Source organism: Calidris pugnax, unplaced genomic scaffold (genome assembly GCF_001431845.1).
Source record: "Calidris pugnax isolate Ruff unplaced genomic scaffold, ASM143184v1 scaffold203, whole genome shotgun sequence".
In the NCBI taxonomy this organism is placed as follows: Eukaryota; Metazoa; Chordata; class Aves; order Charadriiformes; family Scolopacidae; genus Calidris; species Calidris pugnax.
This window is the reverse complement of record NW_015090928.1, coordinates 846,433-870,420: the sequence shown is the minus strand read 5'-3', so window position 1 is coordinate 870,420 and position 23,988 is coordinate 846,433. Positions and strand designations below refer to the sequence as shown.

At 43.5% G+C, this 23,988-nt stretch overlaps 1 protein-coding gene across 3 annotated transcripts in view; it reads left to right on the top strand.

Annotated features, from left to right (window-relative positions):
• Positions 1-23,988, top strand: part of FGD3 (FYVE, RhoGEF and PH domain containing 3) — an 83,142-nt gene that overhangs the window by 11,169 nt on the left and 47,985 nt on the right. For 2 of the 3 annotated variants that reach the window (XR_001413089.1, XM_014951550.1), the window contains exon 2: positions 18,233-18,403. Coding sequence is in view for 2 of the 3 variants with exons in the window: in XM_014951550.1 (XP_014807036.1) it covers positions 18,379-18,403 (25 nt within the window). In the remaining variant the exon portion in view is untranslated. Of the gene's footprint in view, positions 1-9,307; positions 9,323-18,232; positions 18,404-23,988 lie in introns of those variants that run through there. The other variant, XM_014951551.1, reaches the window with a different exon arrangement.

Here is a 23,988-nt window from a genome sequence, read left to right as displayed (position 1 = left end):
CTCCACCACCAAATGAGACCCGAGGTATTTGGGGAACATCTCTGGTTGGGTCACGTATTTTGAAAACTGCATGTATTTTGTGTGCTATGCACTCTGGTGTTCAATTATTTTTATTTAATGTTTTTAAATTACATATACAGAATTCTAAGTTTGCTGAAACATGTGTTGGGTGTCCACTAAATTAAATTTGTCAATGCAAAAAGAACCGCTCATTAACACACCTAATGTTTGTTGCGCTTAAGCCAGTCATGCTTTTCTTTAATAAAATACATCTCCTTGTTTCTGGAAATGGAAGATGAATGTGGTGTTGCTTTTTTGTGCCTCTGAGAATCTCAAACTGGCTGCTTAGGGGAGAGGAAGAAGTGTCTGTTCAGGCAGAGAATGATTTTCCTAGGTTCTGGTTAGGGAAATAAGCCTGGAGAAGTTGCATTCCTGTATCTGGCCAGGCGGAGGTGTGCCATGGTGAGAAAGGAGAAATTCCCTCTGATCTGTGACCAGAAAAATGGAGAGATTAACTAGAATTTTTCCCATTTCTCTCTAGTTTTATTCTGGTTGTTTTGTTAGCAACCATGCATCTTGCAATGAACAAAATACAGAATTCTCCCTGATCATTAGCACAAATCAGCTTTTAAATAAAAAAACACCTCTAAGCGATTGCTTTATGGCTATGATTTTTCCTCCGCCACAGTCCATAATAAAACCTGACCTGAGTTTTTCCATTTTGAGAGCCCAGCATCAGCAAGGGGAACCTGGAGATGAGGGCTGGTTCCTGGGGTGCCAGAGGAGAGGCGGTGTGGTGAGGGGACAGGAGCGGTGGCCCTGGCTGAGGGAGCAGTGGCAGAAGGGTTGAGGCTGGGCTGGGCACGCTGGCTGTACCTTGGCATCACCTCGGGATCCCTGTGGCTGCAGGTTCTCTCTCTGGGCATCTCCAAGGAGAACTGTCACTTCCTAAGGAGGGAGGCGGGCAGACTTGGCCAATGCAACCTTTGCATATATTTATGAATGCCACATTTGGGTATAGAGGGGATGCCACCTAAGCTCCGTTCCTTATTAGCCACAGTTTATTTATGAGCAGGACAACATGGCTTAAGGCACCTTCTGAGCACTCAACTTTGTTTAGTGACAGTCATGGTGTATTTTGGGGGGTTGCTCATCATACACAGAGGGAGATCTTGTGCCCTGGAGCAGGGGGGGTATGTGGCTGCAGCCAGTCCATGGCAGTCACGCAGTGGAGTGAGGTGGTCTGTGGCAAACATACAACTCCCTGGCAATTCATGTGTGCTTTGGGGCTTTTGCAGGTTTTTTTGGGGGTTGGGTTTTTTTTTGGAAGGGCTTTGCAGGGCTCTCAGTGTTGCTGAGCAGTGTGCTGCCAAGGAAGCAGAAAGAGTAGCAGGGAATTTGGAGATGTACTAGTATTGCTATTTTATTGTTTATTGGTTGATGATAACTCAGGTCCTCACTTCAGGCGTGAAAGATATTGCTCTAAAAGGTGCCTCATCCATCTCCTTGCAATGTGATGTTTGCAGCAGTTAAGGCCAGATGAAGCCTATGCACTTCAGATCTGAGAAAACCCAACCCAAAAATTCATCCATTGCCCATTCTAAGGAACTGATACAAGTGTGATGTTATAAATAAATTATACTTTAACTGTTAATGATTGTAAGAGCTTAGAGTTATAAATTCATTACAAGAGTCATTCATTATCTGAAATAATCTTGTAATGATCTCTTTTTTTACTGGTTTTCCTCTACAACGAAAATTCTTTGCATTTTTCTTAATAGCTTCTAAATTTCTGTAATCACTTTGTGAGAAACACCGACTCACATCTTAGAATTTAAAGAGGACAAAGTCACCGAAGCAAAGGTTAAAAAAAATAATTTATTAATACGAAACAGCACTGAATCGGGTGGTGATCTTTTATCTTTCAGGTATTTTATACCTTTATCCCGGCCGCTTGAGTCTCTGTCTCCCTTCTCATTGGCTGAGAAGTTGGAGCTCACATTCTTCCCCACCGCTTGACCTATTACAGGTTTATTTTGCACTTTTTCCCATATAAGGCACACACACACCTATTCTACGAAATCATTATCCTAAACACGCCTTTGATTAGTTGATTATGCTACACGTTATTTCACAGTCTTTGTTACCATCTACTTGGCAGTTTTAACACTCTGGTTTCTTTGGCCTTATTGATACTCCCCTACCCTTTGGGTTTTTGTGTTGAAGGCCATGTGTCAGTTTGTTTCTCGTCACCTAGATAACGCTCTGCCAACAAGGATCCCTTGACAGACCAAGGACATTTTTGGGGATTAATTGGATACAATTTATTAGACTCTACTATTACTAAGACTTGTTTGTTAGTACTATCACACTAACAATGATACATCAATTAGCTGAAGCAAAACTTAGCTTATTTCCCACAACTTTTACTTTTAAATCCCTCCATTATTTCCAGTCATCCTTTCTCCTTAACAATGCAGCTTTGCCAGCAAGCATACATTGTATGAGTTGAGTGTTCTTCATCAATAAAAGGACAATATGGAATAATGATGCAGAAATTTCATGAAAACCAGTAATTATTGAAATAGTGACTGCAATACAGTAAATGCTATTTTATGCAATATAATTTTAAACACAGATCTTCAGATGTGTCCTGTGCAAGTAACGTGGTTTATAATTATCCTTACTAGCTATACATTTATATTTGGAAATGCTAGTTGCCAGTTACATTTCATGTAATGATAGACCAAACTCTTCATTAGTTTATTTCAGGATTGGAAGCTATCACCTAAGCAAGAGAAAATGTATACTATTTTCAAAGTTTTAACTTGAATGTATATTTGGGGTTAATAATCTGATTCTGAAAAATGTTACCTGTTTGTGTTAATCTTGAGCTTCTTCATCACTCAATCATTACTGGCAGAGTTGTGATGCAGTTTTGAGATGAAGCGTGATACGTTTTTTCTTTAGAATGAAGATTTAGCAGTCATTGTTGTCCAGAATAATTACCTAGGTGCTTACAAAATGTCCTTGGTTTCACATCTTGTAGTTACTGATTGGATAAAAGTGCAGTTACAGAGAACAGGAGAGATTAAATGCTTGCTACAGATACAATAAATTAACTGGAGTTTTGTTGGGGAAACTAATAGTAGTTCCTTTTACTGCAGCTTTTCTCTGTAGTCTGTTACAGGCCTTTGAGCCTGTTACTTTCTTTGGAGCTTGCCAGGCTGAGATAAATATAAAGGATGCTTTATAGTACCCTGCGTCTGCTCTGGGACCTAAAATGCTGGAGTCAGTTCAGTGGTTTTCAGTCTCTTCCCATTTATTTGTCTGTGTGTTGTTTCCATGGAACACCTTTAACCTTTCCAGGTTCTTTTTCTTGCTCTGGCTTTAGTCCTTAGAGGCTGTGGGTCGCAGAGTGAAGTGTTGATCTAGGCTAAAGAGATGGTAGTGAAAGGGAAATAGTGCTTTGCTCTCGGTTGCTCCATCTGCAAGGCACAGAATGTGCTCGCAAATCCCCTTGGAGTTGGAAGCGACATGGGGTTGGATGTGGGGAGCACCCAGAGTAAAGCGCCCATGGAATAACCCATCAGAGTTGTCTCTGGTGGATGTGGTGTGCAGAGCCTGGGGCCACAGAGGTGGTGGTAAGGATTGGGCTTTGTAGTTCGCTGAGAAACCAGTGCAGTGGAACATGGACCTTTGGTCATCGTTGTTGGCTGCCCAAAGTCTCCCAAAAGTTGTGTCCAGGCTCTGAGGCTCTGGACACTCTAAGGCTTCAGCTGCGATGGCTTTGCAGTAGCCATGGGGGTTGCTTTGCTGGAGGTACAGGCGTGAGGACAGGGCACAGAACTAAGAACGCTTTCCCTTTGAGCCTCTGAGTGCTGTACAGGCTCTGAAAGGCTTCTCTAAGCTGTGGCTGCTGTTGTGGCCCAGCTCCATCTTCCAGCGTGCAGCACAGTCTGTACCGCACTGACCTGGTCACTCCTCTCCAGTTCCTGCCTGTGCTCAACATCATCAGGCAGAAATAAACTGTTTTCTTTCCCTTTCTCAATAGAGCGCTTCTATATTGAGAGAGAATAATTTACATTGTTCTTTCATTACATTTGTATTAAACAGGAAGGAAAAAATGTCCTTTATTATTGTAGATGTCATACCGTTATATGTGTGTCTGTCCTTGGAGACAGCCAAAGCCAGTCCTGAGCAGCCTGCTCTCTGGCCCCTGCTTTGAGCAGAGGGGTTGGCCTGGAGGATCCTCGGACACCCCTTCCAGCCTCAAAGGCTTCATCATTTTCTGTAAAGGCAGTGAACTTCAGCAGGGAGTTACGAAGCAGCACTAAGAGCTGGAATATGTTCTCCTTTAATGATTATTGCGAACTACTGGAAATACACGTTGTGAAGTTGTTCTGTATTTTGCCATGTGGAGCTCTGCTGCCAAAATAGTGTGTCAGTGTAAAAATCCTCATTATGCTCTTCAGTAATGAAGTTGAATTTTCCTAACATCTACAGTATGGAGTGACAGCACCTTGTGGTAACACAGAACAGCTGCTTCTCTCCTGCAAAGCTCAGTTCCATAGCAAAAAATTGGAGCTCAGATTTACCTTCTTTTTTTAGTACCTAAATAGACTTTAAATGAGCAGAGGCTAATTATTGGTTTACTAAAACTAATAAACCAATTCAAGATTCAAAAAGAAAGCTGGCTGGTTTGGACACTGTTGGAGATGTATTATATTGTCATTAAATCTTTATTGAAGGATTATTTTTACTCTCCTTATTGGTTAAATGAGAGTTTACTCATTGTAATGTATGCCATTAAGAAGATTCACACAGGCATCAGCTGAGCAATGTGAGAGAGTCTTGCATGCTGCTTTTGTCATTAGCAAAAAAAATTAATAAGCTTCTAGTAGAAGGAGAAACGAAACACATGACGCCTTTTTTAATGACACAATTTTAAATGAAGGCTGGAATCTTGCTTTTAGGGACTGTTTCCTTTGTGTAGAATAGTCTTTTAAATCACTGCGAGGTGGGCAGTGTAATGCTTTTTTTTTTACCCCTCCCTTCTCACCACATAAACAATTCTGGGAATTGCAGATCTGCTGTCTTCCTCTTTGTTCTTGGGAGAGAGTCCCCAAGACAGTGACTCACTCAGAAGCAGGTAATCTGAAAGGAACAAACTGAAATGGCTTTAGTGGGATAATTGTCTAACTGGTAGAAAATCTCTTTAGGTTTTTCCAGTAGTGGATTGCTCTGGTGTTACGGTTCCTTTGTTAAAGCAGTACAGATGTGAAGTCCCAGGAGTGTTATTAGCTTGAAATATGTTCTTTGATTTGCATAATCAGTGTAATTATAAACCAGGACTCTTTCATCATAATGAAAAACCTGTTACCTGTCAAGGGAAAAAGGAAAATAAAGGAAGTTCTGTGCTCATCTAAGAGGGAAGTTTCAGGAAGGCTGAGTGAATGGTTCTGCCCACATCCCTTCTTCGAGGTCCAGTGTGTGCATCTTCTCTGGTGACGGCCACAGACACTGCAGACGTCTGGCATCAGCGAGGGCTCTGAGGTTGTCAGACAAAATGGTAGTTTTACCTTAGGAAATCTGTGGTGAGAACGCATTTATAGCTGCAGCTACTTACTGCACTTCACCCTTGGTGGCCCTTCACCTGACACCCGAGGACACTGTGTGTAGGAGTCAAAGAGGGTTGTGTATGGGATGTTCCTGTATGGCAGCCCAGGGGCCATCCCCGGTTAAGCATCCTGATGTTGAGCAAGAAACATCCAGGCTAAATCTGGAGAGCAGAGCTAAACTGCTAATAACCAGAAAAAGGTGGGATGAGAAGCCGGGTTGAACCGTGAGGAGGCAAAGGTAAGTTGTAACGCTGGTGCTCTGCTGCAGGACACCACAGTGGTGGGATGTGGGGTCAGCCTGGGCATTGGAGAAATGCCCCTTCTTCTTGTCACCTTGCTAGAACAAGATGGTAAAATGATGTTGAGAAATGCTTGTCTATCAAGAAGCCTTCGTTATGGAGTTTTCTAGTCTGTGTCAAGTGCTTACCTTAATTTTTTTCTCCAGGCGTGGTATCTGTCCAATACTATATAATGCCACTAAATTTTTCTGTAATAAGAAATTGGGAATAAATTAGGGAGAAGAGAGCGTTATCTTCCATCTTCAATAAATCTTTCTGCAAAAGATAAAACCAAGGTTTTATGAATTAATTATTTCTGGGTTTCACTATAATTGTAATGAAATATATGAATGAAAATCCGGTTCTCCCACCCTCTTCTAAATTAGGCACCTGCAACAACTTAAGCTGGACTTCTGGTATCTGGACCTTGCCTGCTGCAGCAATGAAGTCTGAAATCTTGCACATTAGTAAAACACATTGCTTCGCACTTCAGAACGCACAAATAAGACGAGACTTGTATGCACCAAAGAGATGAGTCTGGCTGCTCCTCTCTTCCCTTTCCATTGCAAGGAGGGTGGGCTGACATCCCCTCCTGATGAGGGCTGGGAGCCGCCTTACTGGCAGGGCTTTTGTCGCCTGCGGAGTCATGCTGGCTGACATCTGCCTCAGGCTGCTTCTCCTTTACTCTGTCACTCTTTATGCTGCAATCTTTATATGTCATTTAACCTGCTTTCCTTATTAGGTGGAAGAGTCTCTGGGATTTTTTTCTTCTACCTTAGATCTTGGTGTCACAGTGTCATCTTGGTGTTACTGTGCTGATTATTTTAGCCTAGAGTAATCCGGTTATGCCATTTGGAGGGAAGAGTCAGCTAAATGCTTCCTCCAGAAGAATGAGTTTTTAATGGCCTGTTTTATTTTGATAAATCCTAAAAGTTCATTCCTCTGCCTTCCAGTTCTGGAGGTTTGATGTTCAGTATTGCCCAAGTCTGTGTGCCTACATGAAGAAAAGCAGTCTAAGTGTAAATTTAGAGAAAACTATAGCTGAATTCCAGAATTTACTTACCTGTGAATAGTCTCCAACACTAGAGTGAGAGATTAAATGTGTTTTTTTTAATTGAAAATCTGTTTCCTGCATCCCTTGCTTGAATGTCACTTGAAGGTTGAAATATATTGCCAAATTTGGGACCAGATCTGGTAAGACGCATCCGAATTCTGAGATGTGATAGAAATGCTATTGCTCTGAAAAGGTTACTGGTGGGTGCCTGTGTCGGATTCAGCTGTGGAGGTGGAAGCTAAGGGCAGACTGGTACTCTCCAGAGGGGTACAAAATATAGGCAAAATAAGAAAGAATTATTTTGGTACAGGTTTCTTATAAATTAGCAAGAAAGAGCTTGAGAGTTGCCACTTAGATAAGATGGAGAAGCACACATTTTAACCTTGGTGTTGGTCAGGTCATCTACTGTGTAGTTTGTGTCATAGCTCAGAAAGCAGAGTTATGGATGCAGGAACAGAAATCAGAGCTAGAAATTAAAGTATTTGAAGTAAGCCACAAGAGAAAGCACACATGACTACTTAAAAAAAGTCCCCAAACCCAAAAAATTCCATCACCCCCCACCTAAACTCCGGCAGAGTTTAAATTAAATTCACTTAGATGTTTATCAGCCAAGAGATAATTACATGTGGAGTTTTCCTGGGGATTCGCTTCCATCCAGTGCTCAGATGCGGGTGGTGGGGGGCTGGAAGCGTCCTCCCCACGGTCCCTGGTCCCCTGTGTGAGGTGGGGTGAGGCTGGACATCCCCAGGGTGTCTTCTGCGGAGAGGCCTGGTCCCACCCAGGCGACAGGGGCCGTGTAACTTGGCTGGCAGTGTCCTCCCCATCCCTGCGGATGTTTGCAGAGCGCTCAGTTTGGTTTAGAAAGACAACAGCTTATTTTGGTTTTTGTGTCAGTAGTAGCCTGAGGAGACGAAGGTGAGCGATCGCTGACTGCAATACCACATCCTGGTTTGCACAGGAAAAGAAAATATTTCTGGTTTGGGGCTTTAATGTGCCTATTGTTAGCCCTGATGGAGAATGTATTCTGTGGTGCTTTACTTTGGTTTCATTCTCATTTTCCTTTTAAGCCAGCGAATTTTTATTCTGTTCTCAGTAAGGTTTTTCTGGTTGCTACTTCCACTCCTGCAGCCCCCTTGGAATTGCCAGGGTCAGGAGCTCCTCCTTGCTCCCTTTCAGCTGCTGTTTTTTCCCTTTGCTTTGTTTTCAGTGAGATTTGGCTTGGCAGCCCGCTGAAAAATAATAAGAAATAATAAATATAACTTTTTCTGCTAGGGAAAAATGGCCTTCCATACAGCTAATGGTAGATTCTGCCTTTTTTGTCCTGGAAAGTTATTTAAATTTTCTCTGTTGGCTGTGAGTTGAGTTGATCCTGTATTACCCCTCAGCAGGTCTGGTCATTCCCATGTTGGTGGGAATATCTGCATGGTCTTTTAAGAGTCCTTGCTGCGTGTTCCCTGTGGAGAGTGTGGTGGCCAGTTCTATTTGGAGCAACATAAAAAGCCTAAAACTAGAAGTGAGTGCCTGCGTGGTTTCTTGTCTGTTTTTTTCCTTGTCCCATTGTGAGGTTGTGTGTAATGACTTTCCAGCAGCAGGATTTCTGCGACGTGCTTCTCCTCTTTCTGCCTTTTCTTTACCTTGTCGCACAATAAGTGTACAGATGCCAGCAGGAGTTCTCTTTACACACCTGTGTTGAGAAGCACTGTAATACAGAATTAGATGTGAAGCTTTTAATTTCTGTCACTTGGAGATCTTATCCTGACTGTTGTACATTATATAAATGTATATAAATTAAATACATACATAGAAGTGTAGAGCAAACACTTAAGAATCACTTTTGTAGCCAATTCTTAATAGCAGTTTACCAGCTAACCCATGTCTAAGGGAGAAGCCTGAGTCACCAAGCTGCACCCAGCGCTCCTGGGAGGTGGGAGAGCCTGTGCTGACACCCGGGGTCCCGCTGTCCCTGCTGAACTACCCGCAGTGTTTGTTGCCGGAAAAATGTGGGTCTGGGGTGGGAGGTTTTTGAATTTACATAGAAAATGAGAACTGTGCTGCAGTACCCTGCCCAGGCAGCCTTGATGGGACAAGAAGTGTGCTTTAGTGTTGTGAGGAAAGGGCTGATGCAGGTCTGTTGAAAAGCTAATTCTTTAAATGAAATCAAATCAAATGAAAAGCATCATTAAAATTCTGTAATGACTTCTTTAAAGCAGTTGTGGAGTGACCCCTGGCTGTGTGAGCAAGTGTGAAAAATCCCAGCGGCAGAGGAGGGTTTGAGCGGCACCGCACAGGCCCCTGCTGAGATGCTGCTCTGGATGGGGCAGTGAAAAGAAGATTGTAAGGAGAGATACAGAGCCTGCACTGAAATAAGGGTATGAAAACCAGAGAATTGCTAGAAAGAGTTATAAAGTCAACAGTGAAATCTCAGCCCCCTCTAAAGATAGTAGTGAAATAGCCAGTGGTCAGACAGTGTCCTTAGTTCCAGTGAAGGCTGTGTCGCTGCTGGGAGCAGTGCTCGGCAAAGGGACAGACCTCGGGACAGGTTTAGAGAAGAACAGAAAAAGTCAGAGCTGAAAACTGATTTCTCAAGCATATGTCTGTTTTGGTTGAGATGATGAGAGCTGTGTGTACCAGCGCCAGTAAAGCATAGCCTTGAATTATTTGGATTAGTGTGCAGGAAGTTGCTTTAAAATAATCTAATGAGGTTAAAGCTGGGAAATCTTGATGCAAGTTTATGGAAAATACTATGACAGTGGTGTTCAACAGTGACCCTTGGGACACTAGAGAAATGTGTGTTAAAGGAGGCGTCTTCACCTAAGGCTTTTAAAAGTGGTCAGACCTAGCGCTACGGTTCTGGGGAAGCTACTGGTCCTTCCTGTGCTTTATATGCACAAAATCGTTTATTTTAGCTATTTAGCTCTTTCTGTGAAAAGTCCTCTCATGGATGTATTTCTGTAGTTTAAGTGTATTAAACTGAATTTACCATAGAAATGTGTGTTAAAGGAGGCATCTTCACCTAAGGCATTTAAAAGTGGTCAGACCTAGCGCTACGGTTCTGGGGAAGCTACTGGTCCTTCCTGTGCTTTATATGCACAAAATCGTTTATTTTAGCTATTTAGCTCTTTCTGTGGAAAGTCCTCTCATGGATGTATTTCTGTAGTTTAAGTGTATTAAACTGAATTTACCAGATTTCTTGCAGCCCTTCTCAGACTACACGTGTGTGTGTGTCTGTCTCGGACTACAGACCGTGGTGTGGTTTGCAGACTCCGTGTTTTTCTCCTAAGGGCACAAATCAGCAGCCCTTGGCAGCTCCTCAGGGAATGCTCTGAAATGAAGCATTTCATTCGAAAATTTTAGTTTCTTCCTTTATCATTTCCCTTGGTAGGATTCTGCTGGGAGAGCGGGGGGAGGGGGAGAAGGAGTGTTGAAAATTTTTAGGACTTTTGATGGAAGTCCTTTAACCAGCTCCAGCCGATGCCTGCTGAATTCCACTTACTGTCACTTCTTCTGTGGGCTACTTCACAGCAGAGTTTAGTGCCCTTACCTTCAGAAAGCTTTTTAGACACCCCCATCCAACCCTTTGTGTGGTTGTACTGTGGCCCTTCATTTCCCAGAAGAGCTGTGAAGCAGCCGGAGAGTTTCAGGGCTGAGAAGAAGGATTTTTTTGTTGTTTCTGTGGCACGGCACTGCTGTTACTGACCCTTCTTGCGTTAATATTGGACTGTATCTAAACCCAAAGCTTCATGAAGAGACATGAGGTGGGAGCTGCAGCAGGAGCTGGGCTCCCTTATTTTCAATTGTCCTATAGCTTGAGCAAGTAAGAAAAAGCTCCTGGAGTCTCTGTGGGAGCACAAGGAAGCAATAACATCTCTTGTGCTACAGAATTGCAATCCCTGCCACATTTTCACTTGCTTTCACACATGATGTGTTCTTGACTGTGTCTGTTTCCGAAAGCTTATAGTCATTAACTTTGTTGGCACTCTTTTTACTGAAGTTGATGTTTTGGAATGCCAGAAAGATAGATGTTGTGTGAAATAACCGTTGTCAGTGACATTGAGCTGGCTTTGACAGGACACATGCACAGCTCCAGCACACGCTGCTTTGCACCCCTGCTAAAGGATCTCAGGGGCCACAGGCAGGACGAAGCAGAGAGGTTTTAAGTGGGTTTGAGGAAAACGCTGGAGTCAATGAAGTGGCGTAAAAGGGAAAATGAGGGTCTGCCCTCGGCAGGGTGGGAAAGGTTTGCTCCCCCTGCTTGGCATGAAAGGGCTGGGAGCCGCTGCAGTGCAGGGCAGCCTGGGGAGTTGGAGAGATGAGGAAAAACACAGGCTCTGGAGCTGTCAGTCCTGGACCACTCTGAGGATAGTGGTAGGTGCTTTCTAACAGGCTGATACTAGAGCTGACACCATGAGATAAATTTCATTGCTGTGCATGGCAGGTAGGGATGCCAACACTGGGTTTTCCTGCCATGTAGTGAGTGCTGTAGCTTCTTTAAACACATCCTCACCCAGCTGTGTCTGTAACACAGCCCGAGCATGAAGGACAGAGTATTATGCCACTTGCCAGATTCCTGCTGACACAAGGAAGGACGTATTCATCACCCTTTAATTTATGTCAGAGTTCCTCTTAGCAGGGTTGTGTTTTTTTTTAAATTCAGATACATACATCAGCTCTGCCCTTGAAGCCCTTTGCTTTCTAGCAGTAGGTTTCTGCTTTAAGAGCAGCCTCTCCTCCTTGAAATGCTTTTGCTAAGGAGGAATAGATGAAAAGAGAGAGAACTTCGCTATCAGTGAGAGCGTTAGGGAATGCCCCTGTGGATGTTTCAGTTGAAAATACAGGGATGCTGGAACTGGGCATAATGAAACCTGTTAGTGCCTGCTCAGTCTGTAGCCAAACTTTGGGAAGAGCTAAGTTCCTGTTAACACGTCTGTTAAGATGGCTCAGCAAGGAATAGCCTTCAAAAGAGTTCTGTGTGCTAACAGCTGAGTTTTGTTGTTATTTTTAAATCTGGTCAGTTCTGGGCACATGCTTAATTGTCCAGACTCCTGTTAGCATCATAAATGTTTTTTACTGTTTTATAGATTCTAGTTCATTTATTTTTGTGTATTTTCCTGCAGACAGGTGTTTAATCAGACTACTGCTGGTTGCTTTTCCATTTGCTGTGCATGATACAGACTACAAAACAGCATTAGAAATGAAGACACTGCTACAGGATGCATTTCTGGATGCAACAGCTGGTTTCCATCTGGAATACTTTCGCTTTTAGATGCTTGAAGAAAGATTAGAGAATTGTAATGTGTTTCCACGCTTACAGTTGATCCTGATGGGTTTTTGGAGCTGTTGACTTTGCTGATGTTGCAGACAGCCTAAATCAGCAAGTATTGGGAAGCCCACAGAGTTTAACTCGTGGGTGAGGGCAGTGGATGACAGCAGCAATGGCAGGAGTAGGAAGGGCTTTCCACTGGTCACTAAGACTGTTTTCTCTTCCCTTGAGATGGCAGGGGAGGTCTCCCTGAGGAGGAGCAGCAGGGGCTCCATGGCTGGGGTCATGCTGCCTGCGGGGGCAGCCAGGAGACCTGGTGTCCTGGGTTGAGCGACACAGGACTAATTTATCTTCTAATGTTTGGAAATACTGCACTTTTGGAAGACTCTAGTGTCTGAATGTGTGCAAATATTAGCTTTATAGCCAGCTAGGCTCTGTGGGATTCGAGACCTCGGTGTTTTCGAACTCTCCAGGTGTGGGGACAAGGAGGAGCGAGACCCAGGCACTTGACCCAAGCTGCCAACAGGGTTATTTCATAGCACAAACATCACATTTCATATAAATTAGGAAGTTCACTGAGAAGTTCTCCCTCTCCCTTGATGGTGGTGGGTCCAGAGAGCCCCTTGCCTGGTGCCGGAGCCCTGAGCCCTTCCCTTGCTCCCGAAGCCACAGCGCTCACAGGGTCCCCCATTGTCTGTCCCTGGGGGGAGGGCACGGCTTCCTGCCAAGAGAATGGGCTGGGGATGGTCCTCATGTATTTTATATCGGTATTGGGATCAATGCTGGATCCTTAGTATTATTAATGTTGATTATTTAGCCTTATCCTAATACATCCATTTATATTCCAAGCCTTGTGTTTCCTTGTTTTTTCCCCGATTCCCCTTGCTGGGTGGGGAGGGGTCATTGGGTGAGAGAATAATTGTTTAAACAACAATAAATTGTTGTGGGTTTCTCAGACCTGGGAAGACCCTCCCCTGTCCTGGGGGTCCCAGGTTTGGGCATCGTAAAATTGCCCCTGACCAAGCCTCCCTTGAGCAGGCATCCAAAGTCATGTTCATCACTCTGGATGGATGGATGGATGGATGGATGGATGGATGGATGGAGAAATCCCCCGCTGGTATTCATTTGCGGTGAAAGCAAACTTCTAAAGGTGGTGGTGTTTATCAGTGCCTTCCCTGTGTGTCTGGTCTGTAGAGCCTTTTTCTGTTAGCCCAGTGTTTGTCATTCCTTTGACTCCCTGCACACCCTCCGCGGGGAGGGGAGGTGAAGGCTTCCTTCATTTCAGCAAAAAAGTCCTTGTCCTCTAAAAGAGGGCTGGGTGTGAAGTGCTGTCTGATCAGCAGACATAGGATGTGCCAAACCAGTAGCTTGTCATAGCATTTCTGGTTCTTGCTGCTGTCTGTCACAGGCCTCCAAGATGCTTTTCATTTTGAACTGGGATTATTGTTGAAGGCTGGTACCTGGGGACAAGGTGGCAGGCACAAGATCCAAATCCAAAAAAGCCTGAGAACTGAAGTTCAGCTGCTTGGGTTCGACTGGACTCTTTAGTACTACTCTCAGTGGAATACCCAAAATCCTTATATTTTATCTTAATCTAATAGAAAAATACATCATAGCCTTCAATTTTGTGACAGCATCTAAGAGAAATTTTTTAAAAATACAGGCTTTCTTCTGGTTGCAAACAGGTTAGTGAGGAAAAGGGGAGATGCTTGAGAAATTTTTCTGTGCCATGAAAGAGTTTCCTGGTGGTGTTGAATTCTGTCAAAAAGACAAGTTATTTTACCACTTCAGTGAAAATATAAATTGTACATTATCTTAGGCATTTTTCAGAAGTTTCATTTAAGTTTTACCTTAGTAAGAGCCTTAAGTACATTATTATTTTATTTTATTAACGTAAAATATTATCTCTGGAAAGCATCATCTTTCCCCTTTTCTGCTTTGATTGGTTTTGAACAGAGGAATTGTAAGCAGCGTTGTTCATGTGGGTAGAATTACAAACAAGCCATGAAGTACTTGAGCTGAAACACCTGAGAGACACAAGGCTTGCAGGTAGGAAGGCTGAGTTGTGCAGCAGAGTTTCCTACGTCTGGAGGCGCAGGCTGGGGTTCACAGAGCTCTGCCGGGCTTGACGGGTGGGAACTTTCTACCCAGGGTTGTCATAGAATCATAGAGTGGTTTGGGTTGGAAGGGACCTTAAAGACCATCCAGTGCCACCCCCTGCCCTGGGCAGGGACACCCCCCACCACACCAGGTTGCTCCAAGCCCCCTCCAACCTGGCCTTGAACCCCTCCAGGGATGGGGCAGCCACAGCTTCTCGGGGCACCCTGGGCCAGGCTCTCACCACTCTCACAGCAAAGTTCTTCCCCAGATCTCATCTCAATCTCCCCTCTTCCAGTGTCAAACCCTTCCCCCTCCCCCTAGCGCTCCCCTCCCCGATCCAGAGTCCCTCCCCAGCTTTCCTGGAGCCCCTTGAGGGACTGGAAGGAGCTCCAAGTTCTCCCCGGAGCCTTCTCTTCTCCAGGCTGAACCCCCCAACTCTCTCAGCCTGTCCTCACAGTAGAGGGGGTCCTGCCCTCCCAGCATCCCCAACAGGTCCATGTCCTTCTGCTGGTGGTGGCCCCAGAGCTGGAGGCAGCACTGGGGGGTGTCTCCCCAGAGCGGACCAGGGGGGGCAGAATCCCCCTCGCCCTGCTGGCCACGCTGCTGGGGATGCAGCGCAAGGTGCGGGGGGTTTCTGGGCTGTTTGTCAAAGGTAACCAGGGATCAGCCAGGCTCTCTGGGAATAACTCTTTATTAATAGTTAGTAGCTTTTTATAAGGTTTGGAAACAAATAATTTGCGCATAGCGGTGTACTTCCTGAGTGTCCCATGGCTGAGCCGGTCTGGGGAGGGTTTGCACAATCCCGCACTCCACGAAGAGGAGGGGGTTTCTGCGGCAGGTCCCGCAGGTTTGGTGGGTGCGGGGGGGAAGGCAACGGAGGGCCCGTCACCCACTCCCTCCTCTGGAAGCATCTGGCAGAACCATGGACATCTCGCAGGTGGCTACCTGGGCTATTCCTGGACCTTATTCATGTTGTCCCTCTTGTTTTCCGTGCCCAGGAGCACCCTGGAGCGCCTCGGCAGACACTGGATTTTACTTTCAGACAATTCCATGTGAAATAATCCAGTAAATCTTGTTTTCACAGATAATTTTATAGCACTTGAAAAAATATGTAAGGAAAGTGGATTTTTGTCTTGTGTGCAAAAAGCAGCCCTTAGGGCCCACATCAGAGATGAATAGAGAGAACCATCTTGGCTTAAATTAAATAAAAAAGAATGAAAACCACTTCTGTGGTTTCACCTATGCATATTTTTCTTGATTTAGGGCCAGCACTGCATTTGGTGTTTAAGGCATTTGTGGCTTTCGAAGTTCTTCTTCTTTCCAACTACTTATCAATTTTATTTTCTTCTTTGTGCTCTTTGGATGTACTGTCAATAAATGCTTGGGTTAAGTGCCGGCAGTAGGTGAACAGTGGCATATTTTCAGCAGTAACCTATATATGCAATATCAAGATGATATAAAATACTGTGGTTTGGGGTGGTTTGGTTTTTTTTTTTTTTTGGTTAATATCAGGTTTTGTTTAGTGGGAAGTAGCATTCAGAGCCAAGCTTGGGCAAGATGGACACATCTGAGTAGTTAACCAGTGGATGATCTTGTACCTTGATTGTTTGATGGGATTATACAGTAGAAGAGAAAAATTTGTAAAATACGGATCAAAGCACTCTGCTTTTTGGCAACATAAGCAGGTCGTAAGAGTTTTTAGATTTGATATAAGAGGTGCCTGGTGGTGCCATGCACTTCAAAGCAAGCAAGTAACCACTAGCTCTTATTTTTATCAGTAAGAAAGGAGGGTGCTTGGGCCTGCTTTCGCAGTGATAAACCTCAGTAGGAAAGAAAACGGAATTGGGTTTTAGTTCCTTTTGAAACTTTTCAAAATTATGCCAACAAGACAGTCCCTTTTCGTGGCAGTGGTTGAGGATGTCCAGGACATGCTGAGGGCAACCAGTGCTTTGTCAGCCCAGAGGGAGCTGGGCTTGGCTTGGGATGCCCCACGGCATGGGTTGAGGTGTCTGCTGGTCTCTTCTGGAGCTGTTGTAGGTGCAGAGATTTGCCCACTGAGAATTGGATCATTAAAGTAATTTTTAGGAAAATACAGCATGGCTGCATTGCCTTCCAGAATACCTGCTGAAACACTGAGCTCTGCTTTTTGTGTGCTGGCCTTTTTCTTTTCTCAAATCGGAGCTTTTCCCTTGTGCACTATTTTAATTTCTTGCTGTGCTGAGCTACTGTGAATAAAGAAGAAGTCTCAGTCCTTCCACTAAACAGCTGACCCATCGCGGTGCTGCTGCCATCACAGGGAGCTCCTGGTAGCCAGAGCTCAGGCATCTGCTTAAGCTCTTTCTGTGATGATGTGTTTGCAATAATCTATTAATCTGCTCTAATAATCTACTCTACTTCCACTGCATTTTTCTGATAAGTGAAATTATATTTGAATGAAACCTAGTACTTATAAATTCCTGGTTTCAGCTGGAAGGATATTTTAATAGCTGGTCTCAAATCTGCTGAAAAGCAGATTTTGTGGTGGAAATGCTAATGAAGTTTCAACAGCAACAACTGGCAGCCATACTGAGCAATGCAGGGGTTGTATATTTGGGTGGCAGAGACCAGTAAATAGACTCATGCCATCTGAATCTATTTTTGTCAGCAAAATTGACTACTATTTTATGCTTATTCTAAAAAAAAAAAATCTGTGTCACTGTGAAAGTGTCTGCATTTTGAAGCTGGCTCTCAGCTAATCTTCCCGAGCAGTCTGTGCGGCTCAGATTTCAAAGTCTTTATGCAAAAGGTCACATCCTGATTTAATACCGTTAGTGTAAACCCAGGATAATTTAGTTGATGTGGATGGAGGTGCTTGTCATGTCAGTTTTTTAATCGTAGTATAAATCTGGCCAAGAGTAGGTTGCATTTGTGAAGCGAATGCCACGTTCTTGAGCACACCACAGGAAGGGGAAGATGGATTTTTCACATTTAGATGAAGCCTTTCTGCGTGATACAGGTCCCCGCTCACTCCAGCAAGATGCTGGTAATTTCAGCTAGTCCACTTGAAAATGGGAATACGGAAAGAATGTTTGTCATGTTTTCTTTGCTATTTTTTTAAATGGATCAGTGTTCCAATTTCTGTATTTGATATGTTTTCCCCGTCTCAGTACTGCTAGAAGCATGTATATTCATGTGTTCATATGCAGCAATTTTAAACCGCAGTCCTTTTTAAATTCCTTTTTTTTCTACCTTCTTTTAACACACTAGTAAAGCTGATGTGAGGATTTCATGTAGCTGCAGTCCAAAAAACCCCAAATGCACTATCTAAAAGTGGATATATGGGTTTATTTCCACAGTGCCCACAGCAGTGAATCAAAAATGTTAAATTAAAAGACAAACAAACATATTAATCACTTCTTTCTCTGTTTTCCCACTGGATCATATCTTAATGGCATCTTCTAGACGGGAGCCCTTTCAAGAATGTTAATATTTTATGTAAGGAGGAATAAGAAACCGCGGTAAAATGCAGCCTGAATGAAAGACTGGTGCTTGTACCATTCCCCGCACACGGGACACGGTTATAATTCACCCTAACTTAGGTGTATTTTACCAGATAATATGATGCTGCACTTGTATTTCTTTTTGGAGAAATCCTGTTGAAATAGATTTTATTATTTATTATTTTGGGTATCCATAGTAAAAAAGTAAATAAGTAATTAAAGATACGATTATGAAATCCTGTTTGTCTTATCAGTCAGCTGGTTTGACATGATTATTAGGGCTGGATATATTGATTGTAATAACTTGTGAGTGAATGGCTCCCCCTCTTCTACCCCTTCCCCTTTCCTCAGGAGCTGGAATAAGTGATACGCTTCTAGAAGTAGAACAAATTTTCTACAGGATTAAATAAATACTGACTTTTTTCTCCCCCTTCCCTCAGGTTGCCCTTGTTCTCCTTTTCAAATCAAATGTCACATTGACTCAAATCCGGCGTTGGAAGCATGTGGGGAACTGCAGCACGTCAGCCCGGTGCAATGTATCCATCAAACTGGAAGGAAGCCCAAAACCAAAGCTCCACTGGCCAAAATGCATCCTCCCCAGAAACCCCAAGGCAAGTGGCTTTGTCCTTCTAGCAATTGTACTAGCTTCTATCACACATGAAGTGTAATATTTTTAAATAAATTGTTTTAATTTTGAGTCACAGCATAATAGGTACTTTTTTGTTCTAAGGTTCAAGTACAGCTGGTAGGGTTTTATTGTGTTCATTTTTTCCAATGTTAGATAACCTTGTAAGGAAACCTTCAAGAAGAAACTGGTTCAGGAATAACAGGTTACTTCACTTGTCAATTTATATTTCCTGTACTGTTGTTATACCTCAAGCAGCTGTGAAGTATAAGTTTAATTTAGCAATATTGTTTTCATTCTTTATTAATTTTTTTTTAATAAAATATTTAGATAAGAATAGCTTATTGTTTAAACCTGGTCTGTTTTCCATCTATGTTAAGAACTACACATAGCAACAGGAAATGCCTAAATGGAACGAATGTATTTTAAAAATGCTAAATAGAAGCTAAACCATGCAAGTGCAAGGTAGGGGCTGTGGTAATTCCACAGACCTGCCAGACTCACAGTCAAATAGGTGGCAATCCCAAAGTGTGGTAGAGGAGAAGACAGGAAGAAGTATGTTCCAGCTGGTCTCCAGGCAGGTCTTCTAGTCTCCTGAGGCTTTTCCTCCCTAAAACTTCTGAATGCTAAAAAAAAAGACTGCAGCAAATTTCTTGAAAAGAGGATAAATTGTTTTCATGTTTCTCCATCAGTGAAACAGTATGTGATCTCTCTTTGTAATGTCAATTTGTCAAGTGCTTCCACTGCCATCACCCCCTGCTTTGTAGAATTAGTTAAAATATTGTATATAATGGGTGTTTGCGTTAAAGTAATTGCAGATGCAGAAAGTATGTAGTTTGAGCTGCTTTTGGAACAAAGGAGGGTGAGTCTGAAGAAGATAAAGAGTTTATAAACCAAATTTTTTTTCAAGAAGCACGTCCATGGGATAGATGATCATTGTCATGTGAGAAACAAAGAAAAGATATTTTGGTCACTATTAGGGTGTGTTGTACAAACTGAGCCCCTGCACCACCACCCCCTCCCAATTCAAATGCCTATACAGAAGCAATTTTCTGATATGCATTTGGCCTTAAACAAGTACAAAGAAAGTATTGTATTTTCTGATTCTGGAAGTAGACCTTAAATGTTACTTTACTAGTTCATGCTTGAAACCTCTCACGCGGGCTGTGTATTTATGGAGCTTTCACCTGGAGGTCTTGGTTGTCCAGGTTTAATTAGTGGGTGTTCCATGGATGTAACAATAAAAAGAAATAGTAGAAGTGTCTGTTCAGTAAGAAACTGAATGAATTCAGCTGGTGTAGATTCTTTCCTGTTGTACCTATTGCCCTGATTTCCAATTACTGAGGACATAGCATGGCTATTTGTGTGCAAGTATTTCAGAAAAGTTGGAAGGAGCCTACTAAGCTTGATTCAAACCATGCTTGAAAGTTACCCAAGTTAGATTAGTGTGATCTAACTAGATTAGTGTTTCCATCACTGAGAGAGGTACTGCTACTTCTTTCTGCTGCTCAAACATATCCAAGCTCTCTGGCCCATTACAGCCATAACCTTGAACCAAAGAAGACAGTGTATCTTACTGGCTGGTTAACGAAAATGAAAATTTGTTAATGAGGTGAAATAAACACCCAAAGGCAAAATGCTTTCTTGATTAGTGACTCTTGGCAGAAAAGGACCTCGGGATGTTGGTCGACAGCCAACTGAATATTAGCCAGCAGTGTGCTCAGGTGGCCAAGAAGGCCAACAGCATCCTGGCCTGTGTCAGGAACAGTGTGGCCAGTAGGAGTAGGGCAGTGACCGTCCCCCTGTACTGGGCACTGAGGAGGCCCCACCTCAAGAGCTGTGTGCAGTTTTGGGCCCCTCATGACAGGAAAGACATTGAAGTGCTGGAGCAAGTCCAGAGAAGGGCCTGGAGAAAAGGAGGCTGAGGGGAGACCTTCTTGCTCTCTCCAACTCCCTGAAATGAGGGTGTAGAAAGGGGGGGTCAGTCTCTTCTCCCAAGGAACAGGTGATGGGACAAGAGGAAATGGCCTCAAGTTGCGCCGGGGAGGTTTAGGATGGAGATTGGGAACAATTTTTTCACCAAAAGGGAGGGTTGTCAAGCCTCGGAAGAGGCTGCCCAAGGTAGTGGTGGAGTCACCATCCCTGGAGGTATTTAAAAGCTGGGCAGACATGGTGCCAAGGGACATGGGTTAGTGGTGGGTTTGGCAGTGCTGGGATTACAGTTGGACTTGATGATCTGACAGGTCCCTTCCAACCAAGACCATTCTATGATTCTGTGATACTGGCTAATGCTTTTTTTGACAGAACTCAGTTTGCTGGGCTTCTTGATGTCACTGTAATAGTAGTCCCAGAAGAAACAGGAGTCCCAGCGAAAACTCCCATGAAAGACTGTTGTGCAGTACACAATACCCGAAAATCAGACCACCTAATGTTGTCTTGGAGTGAGCCACGTCGGCCAAATCTGCAAATTGGCGTTACAAGTCTTGGTCATGGATATGTCAGTCATCTTCCTGAAAGACACTTCTTAGTCATAAATTTTAAGTAATGATTTTATTATTTCACTTCTTTATAATAAAGCTACTTTAAAAAAGTATCTGCAATTAGCTTACGTATGACAGTGGAGAGCAACATGTGCGATGCTTTGCAAGGAACGGAATATGGGACAATATTTTTTTCTCTTCCCTTTTATTGACTTTGAAATGGCTTTTCTCCCATTGATCTCCTGTTACTATATGGTTTGAATACCCAGTAAAGAAAGGAAAACACTTCATGCCTATCCAGAAAAGCTAAATTGTCAAAATAAGTTAAAAAAAGGAAAGTTGTTTTTATGAAATTGACTATATTGCAGTTGACATTTTTCCTGTAAACCATCCTTGCTTCCTCCTGGTAGCCATGTCCAAAAAAAAAAAAGTAGTTGTGACAGTGTGATGCATCTCCTTGCATTCTTCCTCAGTTTTTTATTGGTATTTTTATGCAAGAACCTTTCTTCCCAGGGCTTCCTCCGTAGAGCTACATGGATGGCTCATTAAGGCCTGTTTCTGGTTGATTTGTTGGATGGGATGTGCTGGCATCACCACCTGAGACTCTAGTTGCATCTCTCTACCTCCACCCAAGGCTGTGCTGTTGGGTCATTTATTCTTTTTTTGAGTGTATTCACTTCCTAGGGGATAACCCTTCATAATCTGCTTGATGATGTGTGGTTTTTTGGTCTCCTCTTGTCAAGGGGCCTTATCTGAACTCAGTAAATCTGCAAGTTCAGATCTCTTGTTTTTCCTGGCAAGTCACAACAGACCACCGGTGCTGGGGTGACTGATGGGAATGCCTCCATCAAATCGCTAATAAATGCATGTTGACTGTTTGCATGACTGTAGGGGAGGCACTTGTGAGAGAGAAATTCATGGCCAGGGAGGCTGAAGTAACGCAGAGGCTGAGCTGCTCGTTGGAGAGTCCTTGTTGCCTGTCTGAAGTAACGCAGAGGCTGAGCTGCTCGTTTTGCGGTGAGGGGAGGGTCCTTGTTGCCTGCTGTTCTACAGACCCAGGGTCAGGCCTGGACAGTACCTTCTCCAACATATTTCACTGTGCCTTTCTCTTTTCTAATCCACTCCTGCTGCTTCTCATTATTACTTCTGTTTCTTCTGCAACAAAGATTTTGTGTCTTGGTTCCTGCCTCCTCCAAATAGCAATGGGCTGCTGTGTAAAACCTCCAGGAGGAGGAAGAGTGGGGAAATACCATTCCAGTGCAGCTTCAGCCTTCAGGTGCCCCCTGAAACATGCTCCATAATACTGATCTTTTCTGTGTAGCTGGCTGGCTTGCTTTCCTCCCCCAGTTTACTTCTCTGTGCACATCATGGGCACTGGAAGCTGCATCCGAGGTCCTGCTGCTTTTTGCCTGGGACCTGCAGAAAGAAGCCGGCAGCGTTGGTTCCTGTGTGGTTGGTTCCTGTGTGGAAGGTGCTTCAGAATGTGGGCAGGAGCTCTCTTGGGCTCTCTCTTTGGGGCCTGGATCCCTACCAAAAGGCAGCACTTACGTTTTTTCTGGGGCTGACCGTTCATTTAGTTGTGATGATGATGGCTCACGTGCAGATGAGCTGGTGTTGCTTGGGTTTCATGTGCAGATCTTTCACACACTATTTTGTAGAAGTCTAAGATGGTTCTGAATGTAAAAGTCCATGTTGTGATAAATAACACTCCTTCCTTCTAAATTCTGGATGTAGGCTTTTTGGGTCAGCTCTGGAGTACACTTCTTGTGTGGTTTAAATTTTGTTTCTTATGCAGCGCTTGATAATGTCAGCAGCTTTGCCTCCGTGCTGATGTTGCCATTTCTCAAAACTATTTCAGTAAATAAAAATTCAGAACTAACAAAAGTCTTTTCCTCCTTCCTTTTTGTCCAGTGCAGAGTGTGTTGTCTCAGGTGATTCAGGTGGAGCCCACTAACAGGAAAGACATAAAATGTTTGTGTGGACAGCAGTGACACCCGTTGACCTTAGTGTAACGGCTTTGGCAGTGAACTTGTGAGTGTTTGGGCCAGTCTGAAACTAGGAAGGGCCCAGTAGCACAGGGTAGGTTCTGCTCTGTCTGCCTGATGCCTTGTGTGCCTTCGGTAAAAGAGCCTAGAGCTTGCCTTTTGTGGCTCAATGAGCCAGATGGCTGCATGGCTACGGTTTTTTAGGTTGTTTTGTGTTGTTTTCACAAGGAGAAAAGTGGCCAGGTACTCACAGGTCACATGGTGTGCGAGTGAAAAGCTGCTGAACAAAACATAGAGCTCCACTTTCCCAATTACATGCAAGATGGGTTTCTTTTCCTGCTTACCTGTTATTGCTGTGTGAGAGGTTTTGTGGTGGTGTTTTCAAAATTGAACTATTAACAACTTTATATTAAGACAGATGGTTTTGGAGACTGGGCAAATCAGTCCTTTTATAGGAAGCGTCTCATTAAATCTCAAATCCTTAGAAGATTTGGATTTATTCTTTTGTGCTGAAATAAACTCAGTAATGTAGGCAATTTAAAATCTGAACTATATTCAGGGCTCAAAAACTCTTTAGCAGTCCTTCATCACTGAGCTCAGACAAAGACGCCAGCAGATCCCCATCTGCTGGGGCAGGGAGGACATCGGGGCTGATGTGGAGCTTAGAACAGATGCAGAGCCTTCTGCAGGGCAGGGACAACAGGAATTGTGTTTTTGGATACGTATGCTTCTCCTAAAGAAAGTAACCCTCAAATTACATCTAGAACAGTTACTAATTAAAACTCCATTACAGCGTTAATCACATTTGGCTGATGTGCCATATGGACCATTTAAAAATTGGAAATGCTTGAAATATATGCTGTTCAATGAAACACATATTTAGTTTCCTCGTTTAAGATGCTATGTCTCTGGGCAGTGCAGACTGGCGGGAGGGATGGCGCAGTCGGTTCCCCCCTTCTGTGCCCGCTCTCACCCTGTGGAACTGTAACGGCACCTGAACCTGTTGCCAGGGCTTACTGCTTGAGTATTTCCAAAACCATTTACTCTGCAATCAGTATAAGGTCCGAATAAATTTTTTAAAATTACATTACATTTAAATTATGTTA